The sequence below is a fragment of the Cetorhinus maximus genome, chromosome 7, assembly GCF_964194155.1.
Source record: "Cetorhinus maximus chromosome 7, sCetMax3.hap1.1, whole genome shotgun sequence".
Taxonomy (NCBI): Eukaryota; Metazoa; Chordata; class Chondrichthyes; order Lamniformes; family Cetorhinidae; genus Cetorhinus; species Cetorhinus maximus.
This window is the reverse complement of record NC_135885.1, coordinates 5,507,489-5,535,143: the sequence shown is the minus strand read 5'-3', so window position 1 is coordinate 5,535,143 and position 27,655 is coordinate 5,507,489. Positions and strand designations below refer to the sequence as shown.

The 27,655-nt window shown below is 45.8% G+C and overlaps 2 protein-coding genes across 6 annotated transcripts in view; both read right to left on the bottom strand.

The window, feature by feature from the left end:
• LOC144682565 (BTB/POZ domain-containing protein KCTD14-like) overlaps positions 1-27,655 on the bottom strand; it is a 1,380,231-nt gene that overhangs the window by 830,183 nt on the left and 522,393 nt on the right. The gene's annotated exons all lie outside the window — the stretch shown is intronic.
• ints4 (integrator complex subunit 4) overlaps positions 1-27,655 on the bottom strand; it is a 445,537-nt gene that overhangs the window by 401,167 nt on the left and 16,715 nt on the right. For all 3 annotated transcript variants that reach the window (XM_078544963.1, XM_078544961.1, XM_078544964.1), the window contains exons 4-13: positions 17,833-17,939; positions 16,271-16,456; positions 13,683-13,733; positions 12,068-12,156; positions 11,336-11,456; positions 9,560-9,631; positions 8,425-8,599; positions 4,619-4,824; positions 2,553-2,695; positions 1,175-1,290 (exon numbers count right to left, since the gene is read on the bottom strand). In XM_078544963.1, the coding sequence (XP_078401089.1) occupies positions 1,175-1,290; positions 2,553-2,695; positions 4,619-4,824; positions 8,425-8,599; positions 9,560-9,631; positions 11,336-11,456; positions 12,068-12,156; positions 13,683-13,733; positions 16,271-16,456; positions 17,833-17,939 (1,266 nt within the window). The remainder of the gene's footprint in view (positions 1-1,174; positions 1,291-2,552; positions 2,696-4,618; positions 4,825-8,424; positions 8,600-9,559; positions 9,632-11,335; positions 11,457-12,067; positions 12,157-13,682; positions 13,734-16,270; positions 16,457-17,832; positions 17,940-27,655) is intronic.

Sequence of the window (27,655 nt, the reverse complement as noted above, 5' to 3'; positions counted from 1 at the left end):
TCCCGGGACTTGGGCCCTGGGGACTGCTTGCAGTCCCAGTCCTGTCCACCGCAGCTTCTGGCGCTGCAGGGACCAGAGAGCTGCCGGCTAATTAGATTGGCCGACAGCTCTCTGAGGCGGGACTTCCTCCTGAGGGAGGGGCAGAAGTCCCGCCTGCAGCCAATGAGTGCTCATTGGAGCGTGAAAGCACTGCAGGGCAGACAGCGTCATTGGGAACGTGTTCCCTGCTGACTCTTCGGATGTCGGGGAGGGAAACCCCGCCATCCAAAAAATCGTGGCCGGGGTGTTAGTTTGGAAGGAGGCAGGCATTTTAAAAAAAATATTAATTCACGGGATTCATGGGCGTCGCTGACTAGGCCAACATTTATTGCCCATCCCTAACTGGCCATGAGAAGGTGGTGGTGAGCTGCCTTCTTGAGCCGCTGCAGTCCGTGTGGTGTAGGTACATCCACGGACATATGTAATGATGCATCCTGTAAATAAATCCGACATTTAAGTAAAAAGGACCTGTGTACGGTTTCCTACTTCACCATCTGGCTTCAGAATGAATTAACAAGTACTGGGAGCGAACTCCCACGCTCTTCCTCAAAAAATAGTGCCACGGGATCTTTTTACGCCCGCCTGAGCTGTGGAAGGGACGGGGCGTAAAGGAGGTCATCGGTTTAACATCTCATGTGAATAAGACTGAGGCATTGATATTTTGGTAGGTTTCACTGCAACATTGAGGGTGGGGAGCCAGCACGAGTAATACAGGATCCAAATGAGGTTGTGCAATTATTCTATCAGACAGTGATGGGCTCTGCCTTCTATATGTCAAGGCAAAAGCCGCCAAACAAAATAAAGCTGGAATTCTGGAAATGGTTTGTCTGCCAGCATCTGTAAAGAGACAGTCTGTGAACAGTACATCATCAGAATCAGGTGAGGAACCTCCAGCCTTTCTCTCAGAGACCGACAGTCCTGAAGGGTAAACGCAGTGCTCTCAGTTTTAATTCCAAAGTTTAAACCTGGGAAGTTTAAATCGCATCTCAATATTTTATAGCGAGATGACTTTTATCCACCATTCCACCAGTCTCACAGTACACCCCATTTGAGCAAAAGTGATAGCTTTAGTAACGTTAGCCCTGTTAAGGAGAGAATGAACGCATTCGTTTTAATTCGACGTTAAAACGGATACAAGCTGGGTCGTCCATGTCTGGTTCTGGTGTGTCAAAGTACGGGTGTGTGCTGAGCAACTCTGGGACCAACGGCAGCACCAGAGTGGGGTGCCTGCTTCCAAGGTACTTGAGACATCTAGGAGGAGAAGAAAATTCACTCAAATTCATCGAAACTTTCCATCAAAACGTTATAGAGTATAAGTTTTCAAATATCATTGATACAGCGCTGTATTCAGAGAATCACAAATCACAGAAGGAAGCCGTTTGGTCCATCGTGTCAGCCACCTGAAAGAGCAATCCAATTACTTACACTCTCCCCTGCTCTTTCCCCAAGTCTTGCAAACGTTTCTTTCTACAAACAAACATAGGAACAGTCGCTTGGTAGCACAGAACTTGAATCTTGCTGAAAAGAGAGGCATGCTGCCAAAGCTTTTCATCTTGCACTCATCAGGACAAAGGCAAGAATGCCAAATTTCAACCAAGCACAATCTGTATTATAGGAGAAAAGGGAGCCCGATTGGATGGCAAGTAGACTCTGATAGGCTGCGGGGCTCCCCGTTGCTCTTCTCCATGACAACGCCTCAGCCAGAGTCAACTTGCCAACCAATCAGATTATTTTTGCCCTGTAGTATAAATTGTTGCGAGTGTTTGAAATTTCGCATTCTTGCATTTGTTCCGATTAGCACAAGATGAAAATCTTCAGCAACATACCTCCCTTTTCAGCAATAAATGTAGAAACAGGAGGGAGCCATTTAGTCCTTCAAGCCCATTCTGCCATTCAGTTGATCGTGGCTGATTTGTATTGATCAGATATATACCTTTCATGTAGCGATCCAATTCCCTTTTGAAAGTTGCGACTGAATCCGCTTCCACCACCCTTTTAGGCAGTGTTACTTCCAATAGATCTTGATCACATCGAGCCCTGCCTGGTGAGATAGATCAGGGGTCATTGAGAACAAATGTAGGTGGAGTTTTCCTGAAGTTGATTCGGCTCCAAGACGATATACCCAGGGATGGTAGAGCAGCGTTGGTTCACTGCAGGAGACTCCGACAACCTGAGACAACTCTCGGAATGCAACATGCAAGGCACAACATATCAAGGTCAATCAGCCTGGCTCTTTAATAGACCGGAGGGGGTTGACCCATCACAGGGGAGGGGGAGGTGGATTCCAGGTAGCCCCGCAAGCCACCGCCCTAGGAACTCTAACGTATGAAGTCATCTTAAACACCTCTAGATGGAGGAGTGGCAAGCAGCTTACCACTGCTCCTGATCCAGCAACGCCTCCATTCTAAAATTCTCTCAACAGAAATTGCTGTATTGAAGAACTAAGTTTGAAGTGGGGGCCTTCCTGTCTCAGGGAATCACCAGGCACGATTTAACCACAGTGAAAGACTTACTTCCAGATGGAATTCCGATCGGTCGGATACTTTGCCAGGTTCTTCAGAAGCTCGACCAGAGCCAAGTGGATACCATCCTTCGTCGACACGTTTGTGTAACACAGCAACTCGTGCAAGGCTTCTCGGATGTCACGAGAAGAGTCCTGTAAAACAAAAACGTTAACTGAATAACAAAACACCAGCCCCGGGGAATCATTTCACACTTCTCTTTTGAGGGACAGCAGAATTACTTTGCTATTCCTAGTGTATTGAACCCCATTTTAAAAGCAAGAGTGTTCTTGGATTATTGATCAACCATATTTATTATTTACCCATCCCAAGAAGCTGATGACATTAAGAGTCATAGGAAGAGGGTGAGGCCATTCAGCCCTTTGACCCTTGTCTGCCATTCGATTACATCACGACGGATCTGTGTCTCAATCTCCACTTACCCAACTTGGTTCCATATCCCTAAACACCCTTACCTAATCAACCTCAATTCTGAAATTTTCAGCACCTTTGTTTTAGTATTGGGGAGCGGGATGGTGATGAAAGTGCCCAGTTGTTGTGCAGAAGTGCTTCCCGGCTTTACCCCGAATGACCCAGCTCTAACTTAAAGGTTCTTCCCCCTTGTTCTGAGTTTCCCCCACCAAAGGAAGTAGTTTCTCGCTATCTACTCTGTAAACTCTTTTAATCGCCTTAATGAGATCACCCCCTTAATCTCTACACTCAAAGGAACACCAGCCCAGTCTATGCAACCTGCGTTCGTCATTTAGCACAAATGTCAAACAACCAGGTCATGAGGGACTGGATTGGATTAAAATTGACAGGTTATCTTTTAATATAAAAGGCTCAAATGGTGTAGTTAAAGACAACCTGGAAACCTTCACGGCCATTCTCTGATGCAAATCCACAAAACCATTACATTAAAATTTTATTCAATTAATTTACGACCTGCATTTATATAGTACCTTAAAAGCAATACAACGTCCAAAGATGTTTCTCAGGAGTGTTATCAATCAAAATTTGACACCGGGTCACATAAGGAGGTGAAAGAACTGGAACTTGGTTACACAGGTAGGTTTTAAGGAGAGTGTTAAAGGAGAGAAGGGGTGAAAAGAGATTTAGGGAGGGATTTCCAGACGTTAGAGTCCAGATGACTAAAAGGCAACAACAGTGGGCTGAAGGAAATCAGGGAAACAGTGCAACAACTCACAATCATATATTGTGCCTGTAAGGATATGCTCCCACATGCTGCACGATTCATGCTCAAGAGGGTCATGTGAGTTAGACGGCAAAGACCATTGGTGCCTTTAGCCTCATATTCCAACAAGAATCAGTGCAGCTTGGAGAGTATGGAATAAAATGGGGAGGGAGAAGGAGTTCCCAACAACATGGGAATGCTGGGGTTCAGGGCTGTTAGTTCGAGTTACTTTGGAAGAGGCTGGAGTGGAGGTTAACCACCCAGCCGCTGAGCCAAGAGTTTCCTACATCAGGAGTGAGGGCCCAGCTGGAGCACTGCATTCAATTCTGGGCACCACACTTTAGGATGGATGCCAAGGCACTTGGTGAGGGTTGGGAAAGGTTTAACTAGAAAAATATCAGAACAAGGAACTCCAATTACATGTTGAAGCCAGGGCTGTTCTCCCTAGAGAAGGCGATGAGGAGGTCTGAAGGTGGTGTTCAAAATTAGAAATGCTAGAATAGATAAGGTGAAGCTGTTTCTAGTGGCAGAAGCATCGGTAATCAGGGGACACAAATTTAAGTTTAATGAGTTAAGATTTAAGAATCAAAGGCAACAATGAGTTTTTTTTAAAAAACACAATGAGTCATTATGATTAGGAATGCAAGTTAAAAGGAAAGCTGATTCGACAGTGACTTTCAAGAGCACTGGATAAAATCTTGATGGGGAAAACATTTACAGGGCTACAGGGAAAGAGTAGGGGGAGCGGGATTAATTGGACGGTTCTTTCAAAGAGCCAGCGTGGTCTCGATGGCCTCCTCTGTGCTGTAGCCTGCTACGACATTTTGTGTGGTGCAAAGGGCACAAGGAGCAGACGGATGCCAAAATTCTAAACGAAGTTCACCTCCAGCACTGCCAGCACGGTGTCCAGCTGGTCCTCACGCAGTCGGATGTGACAGGAGATTTTGCGCAGAGCGTGTATCGACCCCAGCCGCACCTCCTCAATTTCATCGTTGAACATGTCCACCAGAAAATCCAGGCACTTCTCAGCGAAAGAGGCAGAGGCCTGAGCCAACATACAGAGAGATTCCACGGCTGCATTACGGACCTCTGCGGTTCAACAGAATAAACAACCCTATAAAACCGTAGGGAAATTGGAAGCGTTCCATAGAACATTTAATCAAGATTCTGCAACCATACAAATTAGGGGGAGTAGGCCATTTGGCCCACCAAGCCTGCTCCACCATTCAATAAGATCATGGTTGATCTCATTGTGACCTCAAATTCAATTCCCTACTCCCCCCCACCGCCGGATAACCTTTGGCTCCCTTATTAGTCAAGAATCTATCTACTTCTGCCTTAAAAATATTCAATGACCCTGCCTCCATCACTCTCTGCGGAAGAGAGTTCCAAAGATTCATGACCCTCAGAGAAAACATTTCTCATCTCCATCTTATATAGGAGACCCCTTATTTTTAAACCCTAGTTCTAGTCTCTCCCACAATGGGAAACTTCCTTTCAGCATGCACCCTGTCAAGTCCCCTCAGGATCTTATATATGTGTCTATAAGATCACCTCTCATTCTTCTAAACTCCAATGGATACAGTCCCAGCCTGTCCAATCTTTCCTCATAAGATAACCCCCCCTATCCCAGACACAAAGAACAGATAATGCTGGAAAATCTCAGCAAGTCTAACAGCATCCGTGGAGAGAAAAACAGAGTTAACGTTTTGAGTCTGTATGAGTCATACGGACTCAAAACATTGGGCAGAATCTTGCCCTTGGATGGCGGGCGAGCTATGTGCTTCCTGTGCAGGGTGGGGGGAAGGATTCCCCAATTGTCAAAGTGCGCTCTTTCACACATGCACATGAAAGAGCGCACTGCTCCCTGAGGCAAAGTCCTGTCTCAGGGAGAATTCTGACAGTGGTAAAAACTTTAAAAATAGAAACATTCAAAAATTAACATGTCCCCCTCATGTGACAATGTCACACGAGATGGGACATGTTAATAAAGAACACATAAACTTTATTATTTTTGTACACAATGGACATGAAACTTCATCCCGCCAGTGGATGAAGTTTCATGAATAATCTGGAGCCCGCTGGGGCTCCTGGCCTGCCCTAAGGTTGGCCAATCAGGGTCTTTAAGTACTTTAACTAGCCTGTCAATGGCCTCAATTGGCCATTGACAGCTGATTTCACTGTCCGCCCGCCTTCCAAAAAATTTAAAGGGACCAGGATGACGTCGGGGGTTCCTCCCAACGTCATCCCGCGTCATTTTCCCGCTGGCGAGCGGGCCCTGCCCCCAAATCGCTAACGGAAAAATTTTGGCCATTAACTCTGTTTTTCTCTCCACAGATGCTGTTAGACCTGCTGAGTTTTTCCAGCATTTTTTGTTTTTGTTTCAGATTTCCAGCATCCGCAGTATTTTGCTTTTACCCCCTTTCCCAGATACCAGTCGAATGAACCTTCTCTGAATTGTTTCTAACGCAATTGTATCCCTTCCTAAATAACGAGACTAAACTGTACACGGTACTCCAGATGTGGTTTCACTGACGCCCTGTACAACTAGCAAAACATCCCTATTTTTATATTCCACTCCCCTTGCAAGAAATGACAACATTCCACTTGCCTTCCTAATCACTTGTACCTGCATACTAACTTCGATTCATGTACCAGGACATCAAGACAAAACCTGCTATAGGTGTCAGCCCTGGTTCAGTGGGTAGCAATCTCATCTTGGAGTCAGAAGGTTCAAGTCCCACTCCAGAGCTTTGGGTATCTAATCAAAGCCAACGCTCCAGTGCGGTACTGAGGAAGGGCTGTACTGTCAGGGGTGCTGTCTTTCGGGGGAGGTGATAAACCGAGGCCCTGGTTGCTCTCTTAGGTAGGTAACTATGACCCTATTTAGATGAATAGCAGGAGCATTCAGGCCAATATTTATCCCTTAACCAACATCACTAAAAGAGATTATCTGGTCATTAGCACATTGTTGGCCATCGGGCCTGAGCACAAATTGGCTGTCACTTTTCCTATATTACAACAGTCGCTGCATTTCAAAAGTATCTCACTAGCTGAGAAAGGCAGGAGAATGAGGTTGAGAAACTTATCAGCCATGATTGAATGGCAGAGCAGACTCGATGGGCCGAATGGCCTAATTTCTGCTCCTATGTCTTATGGTCTTATGGCTGTAAAGCGCTTTGGAATGTCCTGAGGTCATCAAAGGTGATACGCAAATGTAAATTCTTTCTTGATTCCTCCTCTGCAGTAGAGGGCTGTGATAGAGCTGCCTAATTGCCCTCTGGCCAAGAAGTGAGGCCTGGCCTAATGAAGGGAAAGGAACTTATTTACCAAATATGCCCATTTCCTTAGAAAGCAACGAGATATTGACATGGCAGAATGGAGCACTCTCTGTGTTGCACTGTTCCTTTCAGTGCGATTCAACTAACATTCGCCAAACAAGCACAAAGGATTATGGACTTAAGAGCAAAACAAGTTTATGTGATGTTTGCATTGGTTTTTAAAAAATTGATTTAAAAAAACATTGCAATGGACCCCAGACCCTGGATTAAGTTAACCACTGTGGCAAGCTTCTGCTAACTGCACCCATCCAGGTCTTCAAAAAGGCTCTTCACAATTAAGCTTGCTCCAAGGACACGAATAGACTATTTTACACCATTAAAAGCTTCTTAATATTAAAACGTGCTTAACATACTAAGAAACTGTCTACCAGTGTTAATAAAAATCAACAAATGGTTCTGTATGCTTCCTCAAAGTCACCTTCAGTTTTATAAGACCAGTTTACGTGCAAGTGGTGGACTCTTAATCATTTTCTTTGTAATAAACCTGTTTTCAGCTATATTAACAAAACTGCATCAGGTTACAGCCCTTATACATGTCTCAAGAGATTTTCAGGGGGAAGAGTTCCAGATTTCCACTCTGCTTACTGACAGCGCCCCTGAACGGCCTAGTTCTGACATTAAGGCAATGCCACTTCCACCCCAGGAAGTCGTTTCTCTCCATCTACCCTGTTGAATATTTTAATCATCTCAAACAACCCCAAATAGATTTCGCTGCCCCGCCCTCCACCCCTCCCACTTAATCTTCTACGCTCACAGGATTACAAGTCTAGTTTGTGAAACCCCCTGCCCCTCACAATTTAACCCGTTCTACCCCAGGCATCATTCTGCTGACTCTGCGCTGCACCCCCTCCAAGGTCAACATATCCTTCCCGAAAACGCAGTGCCCAGAGCTAAACATAGTTACTCCAGGTGGGGTCCAACCAGATTTTTAATACAACTGTAGCATGACTTCCACCACTTAAAAGCATTTCTTTGAATAGGTCTATAACAATGTCAGTCTGAGGGTAATTTTATTGTTTTTGAAATTTTGCAGCCAGCTAATGTATTACTGTTGAAGTGGAATCACTGCTGCTTTTGCAGGAATAGCAAGGCTCCAGAAACTACGTGAACGAGTGACCAAATAAGCTATTATTGGCGACATTGCCCAAGAGATAGAAGTTGACTAGGTCACGGAATCTTTTACATCCATCTTAGTTTAAAATCCCACACCTCCGACACTGCAACAATAGCCTGCAACGATATAGTGCCTTCGCCATGGCAAAACGTCCCAAGCCACCGTGTAATCATTTTAGCACAGTTAGAGCATCAAACCCATTTCATGACCCGTGCGGAAGCCGGCACCGCTCACCGTACATCTCATCCTCCAGCCCATGAACGAAGGCTCCGCAGGCCCCGGAGTTAATCAGGTTGACCGTGTAGGTGTTCACCGCTTCCTTCGGGGCGTCGTCTCCCCACTTGCGGCCGCTGGAGAACTCGCCCGATGTGTACAGTTCCTTGGCTCGCTCGTGGGCACTGCGCTTTCTCTGCGTGGAGAGGGGGGAATCAGAAAGCCACGGCTTAGAATTTCTGAGGCTCACAAAATAAAAATTACGCCAACTAATGTGGATTTAAATAGCTCTTTTCACACCCTCAGGATACCCGCAAAGCGCTGCATAGCCAGTGGATTTCTTCATAACCATTTATTCCATCTTGGGATGTAAGCGTTTATTATCCATCTCTAATTGAGAAGGTGGGGGATGAGCCATGCTTTTGAACCGCTGCAGTCCATGTGGTGTAGGTACACCCACAGTGCCGTTAGGGAGGGAGTTCCAGGCGACAGTGAAGGAACGGTGATATATTTCCAAGTCAGGATGGTGAGTGGCTTGGAGGGGGACTTGCAGGTCGTAGTGTTCCCATGTGTCTGCTGCCCTTGTCCTTCTTGATGGTAGTGGTCGTGGCTTTGGAAGGTGCTGTCTAAGGAGCCTTGGTGAATTCCTGCAGTGCATCTTGTAGATGGTACACACTGCTACTACTGTGCGTCGGTGTTAGAGGAAATGAATGTTTGTGGATGTGGTGCCAATCAAGCAGCTGCTTTGTCCTGGATAGTGTCAAGCTTCTTGAGTGTTGTTGGGGCTGCACTCATCCAGGCAAGTGGAGAGTATTCCATCACACTCCTGACTTGTGAGGAGGTGAGTTACTCGCCGCAGAATTCCTAGCCTCTGACCTAGAAGTGCAGAGGTTTATAGAGGGAATTATAAATCTTAGGGCTCAGGCAGCTAAAGACATGGCCACCAATGCTGGAGCAAAGGAAACTGAGAACACAGAAGAGGACAGGACAGAATTGGAGCAACGTAGAGATCTTGAAGGTTGTAGGGGGTTACATTCGGGGAGGACAAGGCTGTGGAGAAATCTGAAAATAAGAATGGGAATTTTGCCCGTAATAACAGGGGGAATTACGCAATATATAAATCTCGGAGAGGTCATTCAATGAAAGCATAACACACCTTCAGATCAGACATTAATTTCTTATCAAGGGTCTGCTCCAGAAACTGTACACTGACTTGGCGCATGGATCCCTGAAATATAAACAATGTGATGAGCAACAATGTTGTAAGTGTAACTGAGACACAAAATCAACAAGAGACATTTATGTAGCATGTAAAGAAATAGAAGACTATATTTATATAGTCTTTCACAAACTCTGGGCATCCCACAGTGTTTTACAGCCAATGAGGTATTATACTTTTGAAGTGCAGTCACAATTATATTATAGGAAACATGGCAGTCAATTCGTGCATAGCAAGCTCCCACAAACAGCAATGTGATAATGGCCAGATAATTGGTTTTAGTGATGTTGGCTCAGAGAGAAAATTTTTTTATTTTTTTATTTTTTTTTTAAAACTCATTCATGGGATGTGGGCTTCGCTGGCTGGGCCAACATTTATTGCCCATCCCTAGTTGCCCTTGAGAAGGTGGTGGTGAGCTGCCTTCTTGAACCGCTGCAGTCAATGTGGTGTAAGTACACCCACAGTGCTGTTAGGGAGGGAGTTCCAGGATTTTGACTCAGTGACAGTGAAGGAACGGCGATATATTTCCAAGGCAGGACGGTGAGTGACTTGGAGGGGAACTTCCAGGTGGTGGTGTCCCCATTTATCTGCTGTCCTTGTCCTTCTAGGTCGTAGTGGCTGTGGGTTTGGAAGGTGCTGTCTAAGGAGCCTTGGTGAATTCCTACAGTGTATCTTGTAGATGGTACACACTGCTGCAAGTGTGCAACAGTGGTGGAGGGAGTAAATGTTTTTGGATGGGGTGCCAATCAAGCGGGCTGTTTTGTCCTAGATGGTGTTAAGCATCTTGCGTGTTGTGGGAGCTGCACTCAAACAGGCAAGTGGGGAGTATTCCATCACACTCCTGGCTTGTGCCTTGTAGATGGTGGACAGGTTTAGAGGGGGTCAGGAGGTGAGTTACTCGCCTCAAGATTCCTAGCCTCTGACCCGCTCTTGTCGCCATTGTATTTATATGGCTAGTCCAGTTCAGTTTCTGGTCAATGGTAACCCCCAGGATGTTGATTGTGGGGGATTTAGCGATGATAATGCCATTGAACCTCAAGCGGCAATGGTTAGATTCTCTCTTGTTGGAGATGGTCATTGCCTGACACTTGTGTGGCATGAATGTTACTTGCCACTTGTCAGCCCAAGCCTGGATATTGTCCAGGTCTTGCTGCATTTGGACATAGACTGCTTCAATATCTGAGGAATCGCGAATGGTGCTGAACGTTGTGCAATCATCAGCGAACATCCCCACTTCTGACCTCATGGCGGAAGGAAGGTTATTGATGAAGCAGCTGAAGATGGTTGGGCCTGAGGACACTACCCTGAGGAACTCCTGCAGCGATGTCCTGGAGCTGAGATGACTGACCTCCAACAACCACAACCATCTTCCTTTGTGCTAGGCCAAGACACCAAAGGTGAAGTCCCCTGTCCTCCGAAATGGCATATTAGGATCTTTTAAATGTGCATTTGAGAGGGCAGAAGGATGCCTCGGTTCAACACTTCAACTGAAAGACAGCAACTTTCTGACCGTGCAGCACTCCTTCAGCACTGCACTGGGGAGCGTCCTGGGTGAGACCGAAGCCCAGAGCTCTCAAACAAGCCACGACAGAAGTTGCAAGGCTCATCAAGGACAGGGGTTAAGACAAGTTACCACGGGGAGCACAGCCACTGGACTCAACGTAATGATTTAATTATTATTTAGCACTGGAAGGTCCTGGAGGAAAAACCTACCAACAGCTTGGCTGCTTGCACTCTCACTAACCAGGATCCGTCATTCACCATGTGACAAACCTTCCCGAAAGCATCATCGACCAGGCGGATTTCCTCATTGGATGACGGAATGGGAACTATACTAAAGTAACGAAGACAGTCGCATGAAAATGGGGACATTGTGTACCAACTCATTCAGTCCTCAGAAAGAACATCCTCAAATTCTTTACCTCCCTTTTAATCCATGCAACCACTTTAATCAAAAGCCACCAACAGATTAACCCCCACTGCATAATGCAAACAAGCAAACCCATGATCCATTATTAATGTCATGTGCTGTTGACTTATGCATAATAAATATTTCACAGGGGTGGCATTATGTTTGCAAACTAAATTCAAAAACCGCAGAGCCCTGCCTCCAGTCACAAACTCTGTAAGTAAACAGTCCTTTCATCAATGCATCATCAATAGGGAGGAAATCTGGAAGGTGCGTTCGTGGCAGGGGGCCAATATACTACCACCTGTTTCGTGCCCCACCGCCCCAGACCCATCCCATCCACCCCCCCATACCAGTCAAAACTGCAATTTTCCCTATTTTCCAGAAGTGACTTAGTAACATATGCCTTGCTTGATGTAGGGTATGCCCATTGTGTGCTAACCCTGAATCAGCTGGGAGGAGGATCAGGCTGGGATTTCAGTCCAAGAGCTCAGTCTAAATCGCACTGAAGTACACCTTAATGCAGCAACACTAACCTGTCGGGGTAGAGCTGGCTGAGGACCCACACCAGCTGCACGGCCACAGAGCGCACTTGTTCATAGTCGTCCGACAATGCTTTGCAAGCCTTTGAAAAGGTAACCGGAAAAAGAAACAAAATGGTCAGTGTCAGTCACATTCAACAACAACAACTTGCATTGATATAGCACTCTTAACGTGGTATAACGTCCCAAGGTTCTGCAGAGGAAAATATTAATCAGAGAGAAATTGACATTATGGCCAAGGATGTAGCCACCGGTCAAAGAGATAGGTTTTAAGGGGAGTCTTAAAGGAGGAGAGAGAGGTAGAGAGGCGGAGAGGCTTAAGGAGGGTATTCCCAAATGCAGAGCCCAGGCAGCTGAAGCCACAGCCTCCAATGGTGGAGCAACTGAAGTTGGAGGTGTTCAAGAGGCCAGCATTGGATAAGTGCAGAGATCTTGGAGAGTTGTAGGGCTGGAGGAGATGATAGAGGTAGGGAGGGGTGAAGCCATGGAGCGATTTGAAAATAAGGATGATCATTATAAATCAAAACCTATTCCACCCTACAAACATGGTCAGAGGATTCCCCAGGCTCTGATAATCCATTGCTGCCTTGCCCAAGGGGTCATTGCTGACCCGAGAGCTGAAACAATCTGTGTTGCCAGGATATTAGTTGTTTGCAGACAGAGATGCCATTGCAAGTGAGGTAGGGGGGGATGAATGGGGGAGGGGGGGGGACTAGTGTTAGAGGCTATGTCCATGTACTTTCAGCAAGGGGTCTCTAGATAGCGATCAGGAGTGGAGGAGTGCGAAACTCGGCTGATTTCCCTCCCAACAAGACAGACCCCACCCTAGTCAGTCAAAGGGTACTGAGTCCAACTATAGAAACCCCATCACATCCCTGCTGGGGTCAGCCAATGCCTTACAGGTGAGCCATCAATCTTCTTCAATGATATCCTGCGCAGCTCAAGTAGGAAAGGCTTGGCTTTGCACGGTGTCGTCATGTAAAAGTCAGAAAGCTGGGGGCTCAGTCCCAAGCCTAAATATGGGGAGTGTGGTGGGTGATTGACAAGGTTACACTGACTAACGGGTGGGGTGGGGCCTCTCTCTCTTTCACCTTTCTCTGTATATTCCCACGCCACACAACAAATCTTCAGCAGTTTCATTTCTTCTGTATTTAAGGTCATACAGCACAAAAGGAGGATATTCGGTCCATTGTGCTCATGTTGGTTTTGTGAAAGAACTATTCAATCAGTCCCACTCTTCCTTACTCATCCCCCAAAGCCCTGTCTTTATTCAACTCCTTTTTGGAAGTTACTATTGAAGTGGTTTCCACTGCTCATTCGGTCAGTGCATTCAAGATCATAAAAATTATTCCCTGATAACATCTCTGGTTCTTTTACAAATGGTCTTAAACCTGGGTCCTTTGGCTACTGACCCTTCTGCCAGGGGAACAGATTCTCCTGATTTACTCTATCAAAACCCATCATGATTTGGGTTTCCCCATAACCTTCTCTGCTCCGAGGACAACAATCCCAGATTCTCCAGGCCCTCCACATCACTGGAGACCCCCTCAAGCCAGCATGCTGGTGAATCACATCAGCGCCCTCGCCGATGCTTTTGTGACGTCCTTACCTGGCAGTAGATGATCTGCTGCAGCTTCATTCCCCGTTCGTGCAACTGCAACTAGGACAAAAAACACAAAATAAAATGCACCAATTCTCAGCAGGGCAGCCCAACCATCAGGTCGCGGATGCATGGTAACTATTACAAGTGGCCATCCAGGTGAACACTGCTGTCACAGACCTCCCTCCCACACAGCCTGTTGAATTTAAAGTTGTGTTAATACATGAAAACTTATAACGAGCTTGGGACGTCCTAAAGCACTTCACAGCCAATGAAGTAATCTTTCTTTTTGAAGGGTACTCACTGTTGTGATGTAGGAAATGCAGCAGGCAATCTGCGCACAGCAAGCTCCCACAAACAGCAATGTGATAAGTGACCAGTAATCTGTATCGATTGTGACGTTGGCTGAGGGATAAATATTTCGCCTGACACCCGGGAGAGCTCCCCCCCCACTCCACCTCCTCTGAGAAGTGGCTACACTTAATTTTCTGGCTGTGAAACACTTTGGGACTTCTAGGGTACGACAGCCCTAGTGGCTACGTTACTGGATGGGTAATCCAGGAGGTCTGGACTAATGATTCGGAGACATGAGTTCAAATCGCACCATGGAAACGGGGGAATTTAAATCCAGTTAATAAATAAAATCTGAAATATAAAGTTACTATCTGTAAACAGTGACCACGTAACTACTGATTGTTAGCATTCATTAATGTCCTTTAGCAAAGGAAGTCTCACCCCCTTACCCAGCCTGGCCCATATGCGACTCCAGATCCACTCTCGACTCTTAACAGCTTAGTAAGCCACTCAGTTAAGAACAATTCTTCTCCTTCAGTTCTCTGTCCAAAAGCAGGTCCGACCCACAGCGCCACAACCTCCACCCCGGATCAGGGCAAGGAGGCCGATCCCGAATCCACCTCAGCCGGAACGAGGGTTAAACCCTATGCTGTTGACACCAATCTGACCCACATCGGCTGTCCATCTAACTGAGCCAACCAACCCCCAAGGAGTCTGAGTTGCTGTGGCAACACACACATTTACATGCATGCTGCAGTCTGGAGCTATGGATAGTGATGGTAGAGGCTCCAACATTCTTTCCATCACGTGGCTGACCGGGAATCTCTCCCACTCTTACCGCCTGTCACTGGCATGTGTTGAAAGGATTTACAAAGTTTATACCCGGCCTGTTTGGCGGCGTTATGAGCGCACATTCCTTGGCCATCAAGTTGGGGAGTGGGACTTGATTCCGGAGCTTCTGGCTCAGAGGCAGGGACGCTACCCACTGCACCACAGGACCTCCCACTTAGAACAATTAGGGATGGTCAATATGTGCCAGGCTAGACCAGGTAAGGACGGCAGATTTCCTTCCCTAAAGGACATGAGTGAACCAGATGGGTTTTTACAGCAACCGACGATAGTAATAGTGACCACAAAACTGAGACTAGTTTTCAATTCTAGATTTGAACAACTGAATTTAAATTCTACCAGCTGCCATGATGGGATTTGAACCCACCTCCCCACAGCATTAGCCTGGGCCTCTGGATTGCTGTGATAAAAGCAAAATACCGTGGATGCTGGAGACCTGAAACAAAAACAGTAAGTGCTGGAAAAACTCAGCAGGTTTGGCAGCATCTGTGGAGGGAGAAGCAGAGTTAATATTTCGAGTCATATTGGACCCGAAACGTTAACTCTGTTTCCCTCTCCACAGATGCCGCCAGGCCTGCTGAGTAATTCCAGCACTTTTTGTTGGATTTATATGGATCATCTCAGAGCGCTTCCCACAATAAGTTACCTTTGGAGTTCAATAACCTATGTTTCGATCTCTAATTCTGGCCTCTTCTGCGTCCCGATTTTAATGGCTCTACCATTGACGTGCCTTCACGTGTTTGGGCCCTTAGCTGTGGAATTCCCTTTCTAAACCTCTCTACTCCTTTCGAGACGCTCCTTAAAACCTAACCTAGCTTTCAATCACCTTTCCTAATATCTCCTTATTTGGCCCAAAGCCAAATTTTGCCCGATTCATGGTCCTGTGAAGCATTTTGGGATGCTTTGCTAAGTTCAAAGCATTATATAAAGTGCAAGTTGTTGTTGTTTGATATCACAACAAAAAGAACAAACCATTTGCGCGCACACAACATCTTTCATGACCACCAGACATCTCTAAGCACTTAACAGACAATAAAAGTACTCTTTTTGAAGTGTAGGTACTGTTGTAATGTACAAAACTCAGCAGGCAATTCTGCGCATGGCAAGCTTCCACAAACAGCAATGTGATCACTCGTTTTTGTGATGTTAATTTTTAGGGATAAATATTGACCAGGACGACAACCTCCCTCTTCTTCTTTGAAAGAGTGCCAAGAGATCTTTTACATCCACCTCAGAGGTCAGCCGGTTTAACGTCTCACCTGAAAGTCAGTTCCTCCAAAGCAGCGCTCTCTCAGTACTGCACTGGGAGTATCAGCCTAGATTATGCACTGAAGTCTCTGGAGCGCTAGTTAAAATCACAACCTTCCGACTCAGGTCTGAGAGAGGGCTAGCCTGACCTGATCACCTGCTGAGCGTGCGCTGAACAGACCACACACACACAAATTCAAACTCACCATGGCTTTCATCGCAGCTGTTCGAACACGAGGATCCTGGTCGGTGAAAGAGTCACTGATGATTTTCTGCACATCTCTGGCAGCAAGGCTTTCCAGCTCCTTCATCGCTGGTTTATCCAGGGAGCCCAGGCAACCGATCAGCTGCAAACATTTATTGCGCACCATGTGGGACGTATCCGCCAAGTGCTGAATATTGTAAAGAAAAAAAACCACTGGAGTTACACAGAATGCAAAGAAAGACAGACACACATTTATAGAACGCCTTTCACAACCGCAGGACGTTCCAAAACACTTCGCAGCCAATGAGGTCGTTTCTGAAGTATGGTCACTGTGACAACATAGGAATCATGGCATCCAATCTGCGCACAGCAAGTTCCAACAAACAGCAACGTGACAATGGCCAGATAATTGATTTTATCTGTTGGTTGAGGGGGTGCATATTGACCAGAACACCAGGGAGAATTCTTCACACCATGGCCAAGATAGAAAAACGTAAGGAATAGGAGATGGAGTAGGCCTTGTCTCTATCAGTAATCTCCTCCAGCCCTACAACCCTCTGAGATATCTACTTATATAATTCTGGCCTCTTGTGCACCCCTAATGTTAATCCACCTCTGGCAACATTGCCTTCAGAGACTAGGAATCCTGCAGCAAGTAACGTACCTCCTGAGTCTCCACTTGCCTGGATGAGTGCAGCTCCAACAACACTCAAGAAGCTTGACACCATCCAGGACAAAGCAGCCCATTTGACTGGCACCTCATCCACAAGCAGCCACTCCCTTCACCATCAACGCACAGTAGCAGCAATGTGTACCATCTACAAGATGCACTGTGGTAACTCGCCAAGACTCTTTCGACAGCACGTCCCAAACCCACGACCGCTACTATCTGGACGGGAAAGGGCAGCAGGTGGATGAGAACACCACCACCTGAAAGTTCCCCTCCAAACTACACACCATCCTGACTTGGAAATATATCACCGTTCCTTCACTGTCACTGCGCCAAGATCCTGGAACTCCCTCCCCAACAGCATTGTGGTGTACCTACACGACATGGACTGCCGCGGTTCAAAAAGGTGGCTCACTACAGCCTTCTCAAAGGCAATTAGGGACCGTCAATAAATGCTGGCCTAGCCGATGACGCCCACATCCCATGAATGAATAAAATAAAAACTGTCCAGATCCTAAGTTCTGGAATTCCTTCCCTAAACATCTCCATCTCTCTCTCTCTCTCTTCCTTTAAGATGCTCCTTAAAACCCTTGTTTCTGATCAAGCTTTTGCTCATTTGAGCCAACGTCTTCTCATGTGGCTCAGTTTCCAAATCTGTTGGATAATTTTCCTGTGAAGCACCTAAGGATGTCTTATGATGTTAAAGGCCCAGCATAAATGCAAGTTGGGTTGGGTTGGTGGGTTCAATCTGGTTAAGGAGGGATGGAGTTGATGCGCTTTTCCGTTTCCTAAAATATATCTAAAGCTCGCCCACCAGGAATAATTTCCTCCCTTGTTTTCACCCGTCAACAGCCGGGGGAGAAATCGGAAACAAACAAGCAAACTTTTCCTACCTTACATCCAATCTCCACCAAACGGAAGCTGAGAGGCAGATTGTCCTGGAGCTGAATGCCAATCACCAAAATAGTATCCAGTAACTGGGCAAGGACGTGGTGAGACTCTGCAACAGGACAGCATATTTAAAAACAAATACTCCAAAATCCGGGCGACTTATATTCTCATACAAAAGCAAAATACAGCAGATGCTTTAAATCTGAAGGAAATGCTTCGCAAGTCAGGCAGCATCCGTGGAGAGGAAAACAGAATTAACGTCACACGTCAAAGACCTTTCATCGTGAATTGAAGAAAGCTAGAAACGTAAGAGTTTTAGAACAAAGAACAAAGACAAGTACAGCACAGGAACAGGCCCTTCGGCCCTCCAAGCCTGCGCCGATCATATTGCTCGTCAACTAAAACATTTTGCACTTCCGGCATCCGTATCCCTCTATTCCCATCCTATTCATATATTTGTCAAGCTGCCTCTTAAAAGCCAGTGAAAGAGGAAAGGGGAGGCGGGAGAAACAAAGGAGAAGGCCTGTGGTAGGGTGGAGGGCAGGGGAGATTAAATAACAAAAAGATGGCATGATGCAATAGCCGAAGAGAGTGGCAGTGGTGAAAGCAAAATACCGCGGACGCTGGGAAATCTGAAATAAAAACAGAAAGTGCTGGAAAAACTCAGCAGGTCTGACAGCGTCTGCAGAGAGAGAAACAGAGTTAATGTTTCAAGTCCGTGTGACTCTTCTTCAGAGCTAAAGAGAAGTAGAAATGTGATGAAATTTATACTGTTTAAGGGAAAGAAGGTGAAGCTGGATAGAAGGTCAGCGATAGGTGGGGGCTAAGGAGAGATTGATAAACATGTCATGGACACAACAAAGGGGTTGATAATGGTAGTGGTAAGGTCTAAAGAAGATGCTAATAGTGGCATAAAGGTAAGAAAGCAGAATGTGTTAATAGCAAAACAAGGGTCAGCACTCTGTGAAAGAACAACAAGTAACAGATGGCCCTTTTGGGGGTGGGATGGGGGGAGAGGGAGGGGGCAGTGGTTGGGGAAAAAGGATTGAAAAAGGGCTATGGGGATAAAATAATGACTAAATGAATAAAAATAAATAAAAAGGGATTTTAAAAAGGGGTGAGGATGGAGGAGAGTGTCCATGATCTAAAATTGTTGAACTCAATATTCAGTCCGGAAGGCTGTAAAGTGCCTAGTCGGAAGATGAGGTGCTGTTCCTCCAGTTTGCGTTGAGCTTCACTGGAACAATGCAGCAGGCCAAGGACGGACATGTGGGCATGAGAGCAGGGTGGTGTGTTGAAATGGCAAGCGACAGGGAGGTCTGGGTAATGCTTGCGGACAGGCCGAAGGTGTTCTGCAAAGCGGTCACCCAGTCTGCATTTGGTCTCCCCAATGTAGAGCCGAACGCATTGGGAGCAGTGAATGCAGTAGACTAAATTGAAGGAGGTACAAGTGAAGCACTTCTTCACCTGAAAGGAGTGCTTGGGCCCTTGGATGGTGGGGAGGGAGGAGGTAATGGGGCAGGTGTTGCATCTTCTGCGATTGCATGGAAAGGGGGTGAGGTGTTGGGGGTGATGGAGGAGTGGAACAGGGTATCCCGGAGGGAACGCTCCCTACGAAATGCTGACAGGGTGGGTGAGGGGAAGATGTGTTTGGTGGTGGCATCATGCTGGAGTTAGCGGAAGTGGCAGAGGATAATCCTTTGAATGCGGAGGCTGGTGGGGTGAAAAATGAGGACAAGGAGAACCCTATCATGGTTCTGGAGGGGGTGGAGGAGGAAAAGGTGTGAGGGCAGAGGTGCAGGAGATGGATCGGACACGGTTGAGGGCCCTGTCAACCACCGTGGGTGGGAAACTTCGGTTAAGGAAGAAGGAAGACATGTCAAAAGTGCCGTTTGGAGGTGGCATCATTGGAACAGATGCGAGGGAGGCGAAGGAACTGAGAGAATGGGATGGAGTCCTTACAGGATGCAGGGTGTGAGCAGCTGTAGTCGAGGTAGCTGTGGGAGTCAGTCAGTCGGCTTGTAACAAGTATTGGTGGATTGTCTCTATTTCTGGTAACAGACTGAGGAGTCAAGGAAGGGAAGGGAAATGTTGGAGATGGACCATTTGAAGGTGATAGAGGGGTGGAAATTGGAAGCAAAATTGATAAATTTTTCCAGGTCCAGACAAGAGCATGAAGCAGCACCGATACAGTTCGACGATGTACCGAGAAACAGAGTGCAACAAGTTCAGAAGGAGACAGGTTAAAGTGGGTGAGGAGTGGAGAAATCGAGACGGCTGATGGCACACTGACAGTTCACAATGAAAAAGATCAAGAGCAGGTTAAGAGGCCAGAGGGAGGGATACAAGTGGAGGGAGGGAGAGTAATTGAGGAGGGTGAAAGGACCCATGTGGCGGGGTGGGGGAGAAGAGTCTCCTGCCCAAACAAGCAAGCATGGCGGCAGACGAAGAGTAAGTTCAGCATCATGCCAAGCCCGAAATTCATTGAGGTGAGGGCATGCGGGTATGAAACGGAGTCCTTTGCTGAGTACGGAACATTCAGCATCAGAGAGGGGAAGGCCAGAGAGTATGGCGAATACACAGCAAGCGCTGGGGTTGGATAAAGGGGTGGGGAAGGGGTGGAGGGTCCTGAATGGGCGTTAGTATCAATAAGTTGTTGGAGCTTGTGTTCCTTAGCATCTGAAAAAAGAAAACATTTCCTGCTAGCCTGTCTCTTTATGAGGTATGTGGGACATTCCTTGTTCCAGTCCTACTCATGCCTCCTCCCACAACTCTTTTTTTTTGGTACATCGATGACTGTATCCGAAGTGTTTTGTCACTTCTTAACAATTCAGAATACACACACAGCTATCTGCTACTGAACCCCAACTTCCTGTGTGAAAAACAGAAGGTTCCTTTATTCCTTACTCTCCAACAAAAGGCAATACATCTGGGACTTAGCACACTCTACTGGCAGCTTTTATTTAACAATTCTTTTAACTAAAATGTCCTTTTCCAAAAAAAGCATAAACATTAAACAGAAGCGTCACATCTCCTCCCCCTTTAGCCAGGAACAAATCGATCAGGCGGTTTGCAGATTCATTTTGGTGTAGAGAGGAGATTGTTGGCTTAGGCATCTCAATTTGTTTGCTTAGAAATAGAAGGTTCTCCTGTTCCACTTGTCTCTGTTCAGGTTCAACAGTTGCAGCTACAGGTGTTACAGGTTTGTCAACTGAATCTAGTTGGGTTTCACCAAATGGAGGTGTTTCCCAGAAATTTTCCACTGTGACTGGAGATCCCTGGAAATTTGGTTCCTTGGATTTGGCTTCTCCAATCTGGTCAGTGTCTCTCTTCCAGATTCCACAGGAAGATTCAACATCATAGGTCAGTGGGCCTCGGCGCTTGATGATTCTTCCCAGGAGCCACTTTGGTGTCCCACAGTAACTTCGGACCCAAACAGACTGATCCAGATTAAACTCACGAGCGGGTTTACTTGTGTCATGTGACCTTTTGTGTTCAAGTTGCCTTGAACTAATCTTTCCTTTCAAATCCGGACACAGCAAATCCATTCTGGTACGCGGTTGTCTTCCAAACATCAGCTCAGCAGGAGATACGCCTGCTGTTGCACGTGGAGTTTACGATACATCAAAAGGCTCGTCAGCTTCAACTTCCAATCTGTTTGCGTCCTCCCCTTCAATACGGCCATTTTGAATATCTGGGCAAAGCGCTCCGCTTCACCATTTCAAGATGGGTAGTAAAGCGAGATGAGAACCTGCTTGATCCCATTGTTTTTCAGGACTGTTTGAAATTCATACCATGTGAACGGTGTGCTATTGTCAGACACAAGCTGCTCCGGCAATCCAAAAGTAGTGAACACATTCCAGAGAGCATCAACGGTCTTTGCTGAAGTAGTTGACTTCATGGGAATAACGAGGCCACTTTGTGCTGACATCCACCACAATCAGGAACGTATGTCCGAGAAGTGGTCCGGCAAAGTCCACATGAAGTCTCTGCCATGGGTGGTCAGGCCAAGCCCACGGATGTAATGGGGCAGGTGCAGGAGAAGACTTCATTTCTTGGCATGGAAGGCAATCACTGACCATGCCTTCACAGAATCACAGTGCAGAAGAGGCCCTTTGGCCCATCGAGTCTACACCAACACTTGAAAAACACCTAACCTACCTACCTAATCCCATTTACCAGCACTTGACCTATAGCCTTCAATGTCTTAATCCAGGTATGGCCACCATACACGTAGATAAGCCAATACTTTCATTTTGACGGTTCCATTGGGACTGAGGTGAAGTTCTTCTAACATTTGGGTTTGGAATTTGAGGAACAACAACTGATTCCTGATAACAACCAACCATCTTGCAGAGTCAGCTCAAATCTACGCAAGTAGTAAGGTTTAAGCTCAATAGTCACTTGAGGTGCACAAATTGCGTGTGTATCCACTTTAACATGTCTAACATAACCCAAAGCAGTGACTTCACTTTGGGTTGTGGAGCTGTGGCATAACGGAAGTTTGGAAAGTGAGTCCGCATCCATGATTCTCAGTCGAGCGAAATGTAACTTCGTACTGGTAAGCAGGTAAGACCAGTGCGCACCTTTGTAGGCGTACAGCAGCCAAGTGTCAGGGTTTGAGACTTCGGGCTAAGCAACCAGGTCAAAGGCTTGTGGTCTGTAATTAAGGTGAATTTACACCCATACAAACATTGGTGGAACTTCTTGACTCCATAGATTAGTCCAAGAGCTTCCTTCTCAATTTGGGCATAATTTTGTTCTGCCTTGGACAATGTGCGTGAGGCTTATGCAATGGGTATTTCACTGCCATCAGGAAATGTGTGGGAGATGACAGCTCCAACACCATATCCAGGTGCACCACAAGCCAGGCTGACAGGCAACTTCTCACTGAAATGTGCCAGGACTTTATAGCAGAAGTGAGCTCTTGCTTGAGTTCCTTGAAACTTTGACAGGCTTGTGGCCAATCCCATTTTGCATTCTTCTTCAGCAGGTTATTCAGTGGTGCTGCCTTGGTAGCCAAACTGGAAATGAGCTTGCCATAGTAATTCACAAGTCCCAAAAACGAACAAAGCTCCTTAACATTTTTGGGCTGTGGTGCATTCACCGCTGCCTCCACCTTTCTGGGCAAGGTCGAGAGGCCAGTTTTGTCGATCAGATGTCCCAGGTACGCCACTGAGGGCTTCAGGAACAAGCATTTGGATTTCTTACAGCGGATGCCGTATTTTTCCAGTCTACACAGGGCCCTGCCTAGGTTCTCTAAATGAGTTGGGAGGTTTTTCCCGGTGATGAGCATGTTGTCTTGGAAGCAAATTACATCAGGGAGGCCCTGCAGTATTTTGTCCATAGCCTGCTGGCATAAGGCTGGTTGTTAGGGGGAAATTAAAAATGTTAAAAGAGAACATCTTAAGAATTTACTGAAAAACCCTTAAAATCTCCAGACAGACATGGCTGCTAAACATATTAAAAGTTGAAGATTACCAGATGAACATTACACAGCCTTGAGAGTCAGACTGGAGACACAAGCAGGACATAAAATAGATTAAGTGTACTCCTCTCTCACATAGGGAAGGTGCAGATGGTTTTAGCTTAGATATGGGATGAAACACAAATAAACAGTCTTGAGTTGTGAGAACCAAGGTCTATGCGTACGTGTTTTAACTTTGATTGGATAATAATTATGTATACATCCTTTAGAATAATTGGTTAGCAAAATCACATGTTTACGTACTCAATAGGATAGAGTTAGCATGAGACCAGTGTGTAGGTTACCGATTGGATGTATTCAAATGTGTTATGATAAGAAAAAGTACAAAAGTAATGAAATGTAATCAATCTGGGAACTGGGTCTTCATTCTTAGGAATGATTGCGGCTCCCTTGCATATGCTTGAATAAAACTGGTTAAAGGAAACCTCAGTCTCTGTGGTCACTGTGTGATAGGAGAGTGTAACTTCTCCTCTTCACCTGGCCTATGTGGTAGTTGCAGGATCGGAGGGTGTACCTTCTTCACTGGTGATGACGCGATTCCAAATCGAAGTTGTTTGTATTGATATAGACCTGTGTGCGTTGTATATGTCCTGGAATCTTCACTCAGCCGCATTTGCAAAAATGTCTGTGATAGGTCTAGCTTTGGGAACAATTCAGATCAGCGACTAGGTCCTCAATTTTCAGTAGCGGGTACTGATGTACTTCTAGGAAAGGGTTAATGGTGCTTTTATAGTCACCACATATTCTGACAGATCCGTCATCCTTCACAACTGGGACTATTGGAGCTGTCCACTCTGCATAAATCAACTTTCTCAATTATCTGTTATCTAAAGTTTTCAAATCGTTCTAGTTCCTGTTCGATTTTCTGTCACATTGAGTAGGGAAATGAACATGGTTTAAAGTACCTTGGAGAAACTTCAGCTCTCACAGCAAGTTTGGCTTCAATGTCTTTAATAAGTCCAAGACCTTCTTTGAAGGCGTCAGTATGCTTGACTAATAATGACAGCAACATGGGGTTGCAATGCACTTTATTTATTTTATTCCAGTCCAGCCAAATTTCTTTTAGCCAGTTCCCGCCCATAAGCGATGGACGATCCCCTTTCGCAATGATAAGCGGCAACCTTGCTATTTGATCTCCATACTTAGCTTGAATGGACATTTTTCCAAGTATATTCACAGGCTCAACAGCGTAGGTGCTAAGCTGGAGGAGGGTTTTCCCCGATGGGCATTTCTTGAAAATTTTCTCCCAGGTTTTCTCTGAAGCAACAGAAAACAGATGCTCCATGTCAACCTCCATTTCAACATTTAAGGCAAAGCCAACTTTTAGTCCTTCATTTAGTTTCACAATAGACTGAAAACAATACAATTGTTCTTCTGCAATGTCGTTGTTAGTTTCACTTTCTGTCTCGTCTGAACTCGCATCATTTTTGTATTTTGTCCATGGCCTGCTGGCATAAGGCTGGTTGTTAGGGGGAAATTAAAATTGTTAAAAGAGAATACCTTAAGAATGCGTCTTTTTAAACTGCCTGTTTATTTTCAAGCGCGACTTGTCTGTGCGTTCCTCGTGATGCCCTTTTCCTTCTCAACTCAGCCAGGAACTGGGAAATGAACTCACTTTCATGCTGTTCTCCTCCGTGAAACTTGAATCTCTCGGCAATAATTGCTGGTTGGGTTCAAAATGTCCACAAGCTCTTTAAAGCTTTTACCTGCTGGCTTATCAGGAGCAATGAGATTTCTCAGTAAAGTGAAAATTTTCATTCCGATGACTGTAAGAAACACTGAGGCCTGCTTTTCCTCTTCAATCTCATTCCTAATGAAAAACTGTCCCATTTGTTCAACATAAACTACAAAGTCCATAGTAGCTGGATCAAAAGCCTCTAAAGCCCCTAATAACGATGCTCCCACTTTTCGTCACCATTTGAAAGGACAACAGAGAGAAAATAGTACCATGAGATCCTTTACATCCACCTGACAGAGCAGTTAGGGCCTCGGTTTAACAATTAAGAACACACACACAGCTATCTGCTTCCGAACACCAACTTTCTGTGTGAAAACAGAAGGTTCCTTTATTCCTTATTCTCCACCAGAGGGCAATACATCCAGACTTAGCATACCCTACTGTCAGGTTTTATATAACAATTCTTTTTAACTAAAATGTCCTTTTACAAAAAAAAGATAAATATTAAACACAAACATCACAGTATCGGTGACACTTCATGCTCTCGTCTGGGCCAGGAACAAATTAATCAATTTTGCTTCCAATTTCCACCCCTTTATCACCTTCACATGGTCCATCTCCGACACTTCCCCTTCCCTTCCTTGACCTCTGTCTCCATTTCTGGTGATAGACTGTCCACCAATATCGTTACACAGCTACCTCGACTACAGCTCCTCGCACCCTGCTTCCTGTAAGGACTCCAATCCTTTTACTCAGTTCCTTCGCCTCCGTCGCATCTGTTCCGATGATGCCACCTTGCAAAACAGTGCTTCTGACATGTCTTCCTTTTCCCTTTACTGAGGTTTCCCACCCATTGTGGTTGACAGTGCCCTCGACCGTGTCTGACCTATTTCCCACGCCTCTGCCTTCAGCCTTTCCCCTCCCTCCCAGAACCATGATAGGGCCCCGCTTGTCCTCACTTCTCACCCCAGACTTTGCATTCAAAAGATCATCCTCCGCCATTTCCAGCATGATGCCACCACCAAGCACATCTTCCCCAAACACCACTCCCTCCTCTCCCCCCCCACCAACATTCTGTAGGGACTGTTCCCTCCAGGACACCCTGATCCACTCCTCCATCATCCCCAACACCTCATCCCCTTCCCATGCAATCGCAGAAGGTGCAACATCTACCCTTTTACCTCCTCCCTCCTCACTGTCCAAGGGCCCAAACACCCCTTTCAGGTGAAGCAGCGCTTCACTTGCATCTCCTTCAATTTGGTCTACTGCATTCACTGCTCCCAATGTGCTCTCCTCTACATTGGGGAGACCAAACGCAGACACCTTCAGTCTGTCCACAAGCATGACCCAGGCCTTCCTGACACTTGCCATTTCAACACACCATCCTGCTGTCATGCCCACATGTCCGCCCTTAGCCTGCTGCAATGTTCCAGTGAAGACCAATGCAAACTGGAGGAACAGCACCTCACCTTCTGATTAAGCACTTTACAGCCTTCCGGACTTAACAATGAGTTCAACAACTTCAGACCATGAACACTCTCCTCTATCTTCACCTCTTTTTAAATCCCTTTAAAATTTATCTTCATATTTTTTATTTACTTTATTTTATTTTTATTAATAACAATAAGTAAAATTTATTTTATTTACTCATTTTTATTCATTGTTTTATCCCCTTTTTCTCTCCATTTCCCCCAGCTACTGCCCTCTCCCCACACCCTGCCCCCAACAGGGCCATCTGTTACTTGTTCCATGTTGTTCTTTCACCAAGTGCTGACCCTTGTTCTGCTATTCACACATTCTGCTTTCTTACCTTTAGGTCACTATCAGCACCTTCTTTTGCCCTTACCACTACCATTAACACTCTCTTTGTCTCGTGTCCATGTCATCTTTGTCAATCTCTCCTTAGCCCCCATCTATCGCTGACCTTCTATCCAGCTTCACCTGCTCCACCCCCTCTTAAACAGTGTAAATTACATCACATTTATTCTCATCTTTAGCTCTGAAGAGTGGTAGTGGTAATGGTTATAGTAAAGACGCAAAGGTAGTGCTCAAATGAGGCATGAAATGGCTACTTATGCAGCAAGAATAGCAGTTCGAGGAGTTCTGGATGACTTGGAGGTATATGTAATCAGAACACGAAGAGTGTAATTTGGGTTGGAGTCCACACGGAATCGGTTCAAGCCAGAGACAGTTGCTGAGTAAGGAAATGTGGCAATGGGAGCAGGTTTTTTTAAAAAAGATATCTGTTCAAATGAGAGAGAGGAGATGGAAAGCAAAGAACGTGAACAAGTCAGAAGAGAAAAACGAAATCCCGTTGGAGAGAACTTCTCCAAGGTGGGCATTCTGGAAGAGAAGATTCCTAGCATTTACAAAGACAATTTGAGATTTTGCCCATTTTCACCCAACAGTCACTTGTATTTTTCCTCTGGTATTGACACCTATTCCGAGATAAAAGTGGCAAAAAACCCCCATCTTATCATGAAATAAAAGCAGAAAATGCTGAAAACGCTCTAGCAGGTCTGGCAGCATCTGTACAGAGTTAACGTTTCAGGTCATGGTCAGCCTTAGTGTCTTATCATGTTGTTGAAGTATCACAAAATGTTTCACCTAATAAAAAAGTCATTCTCGGGTCGTGGGCATCACTGGTAAGGCAGACATT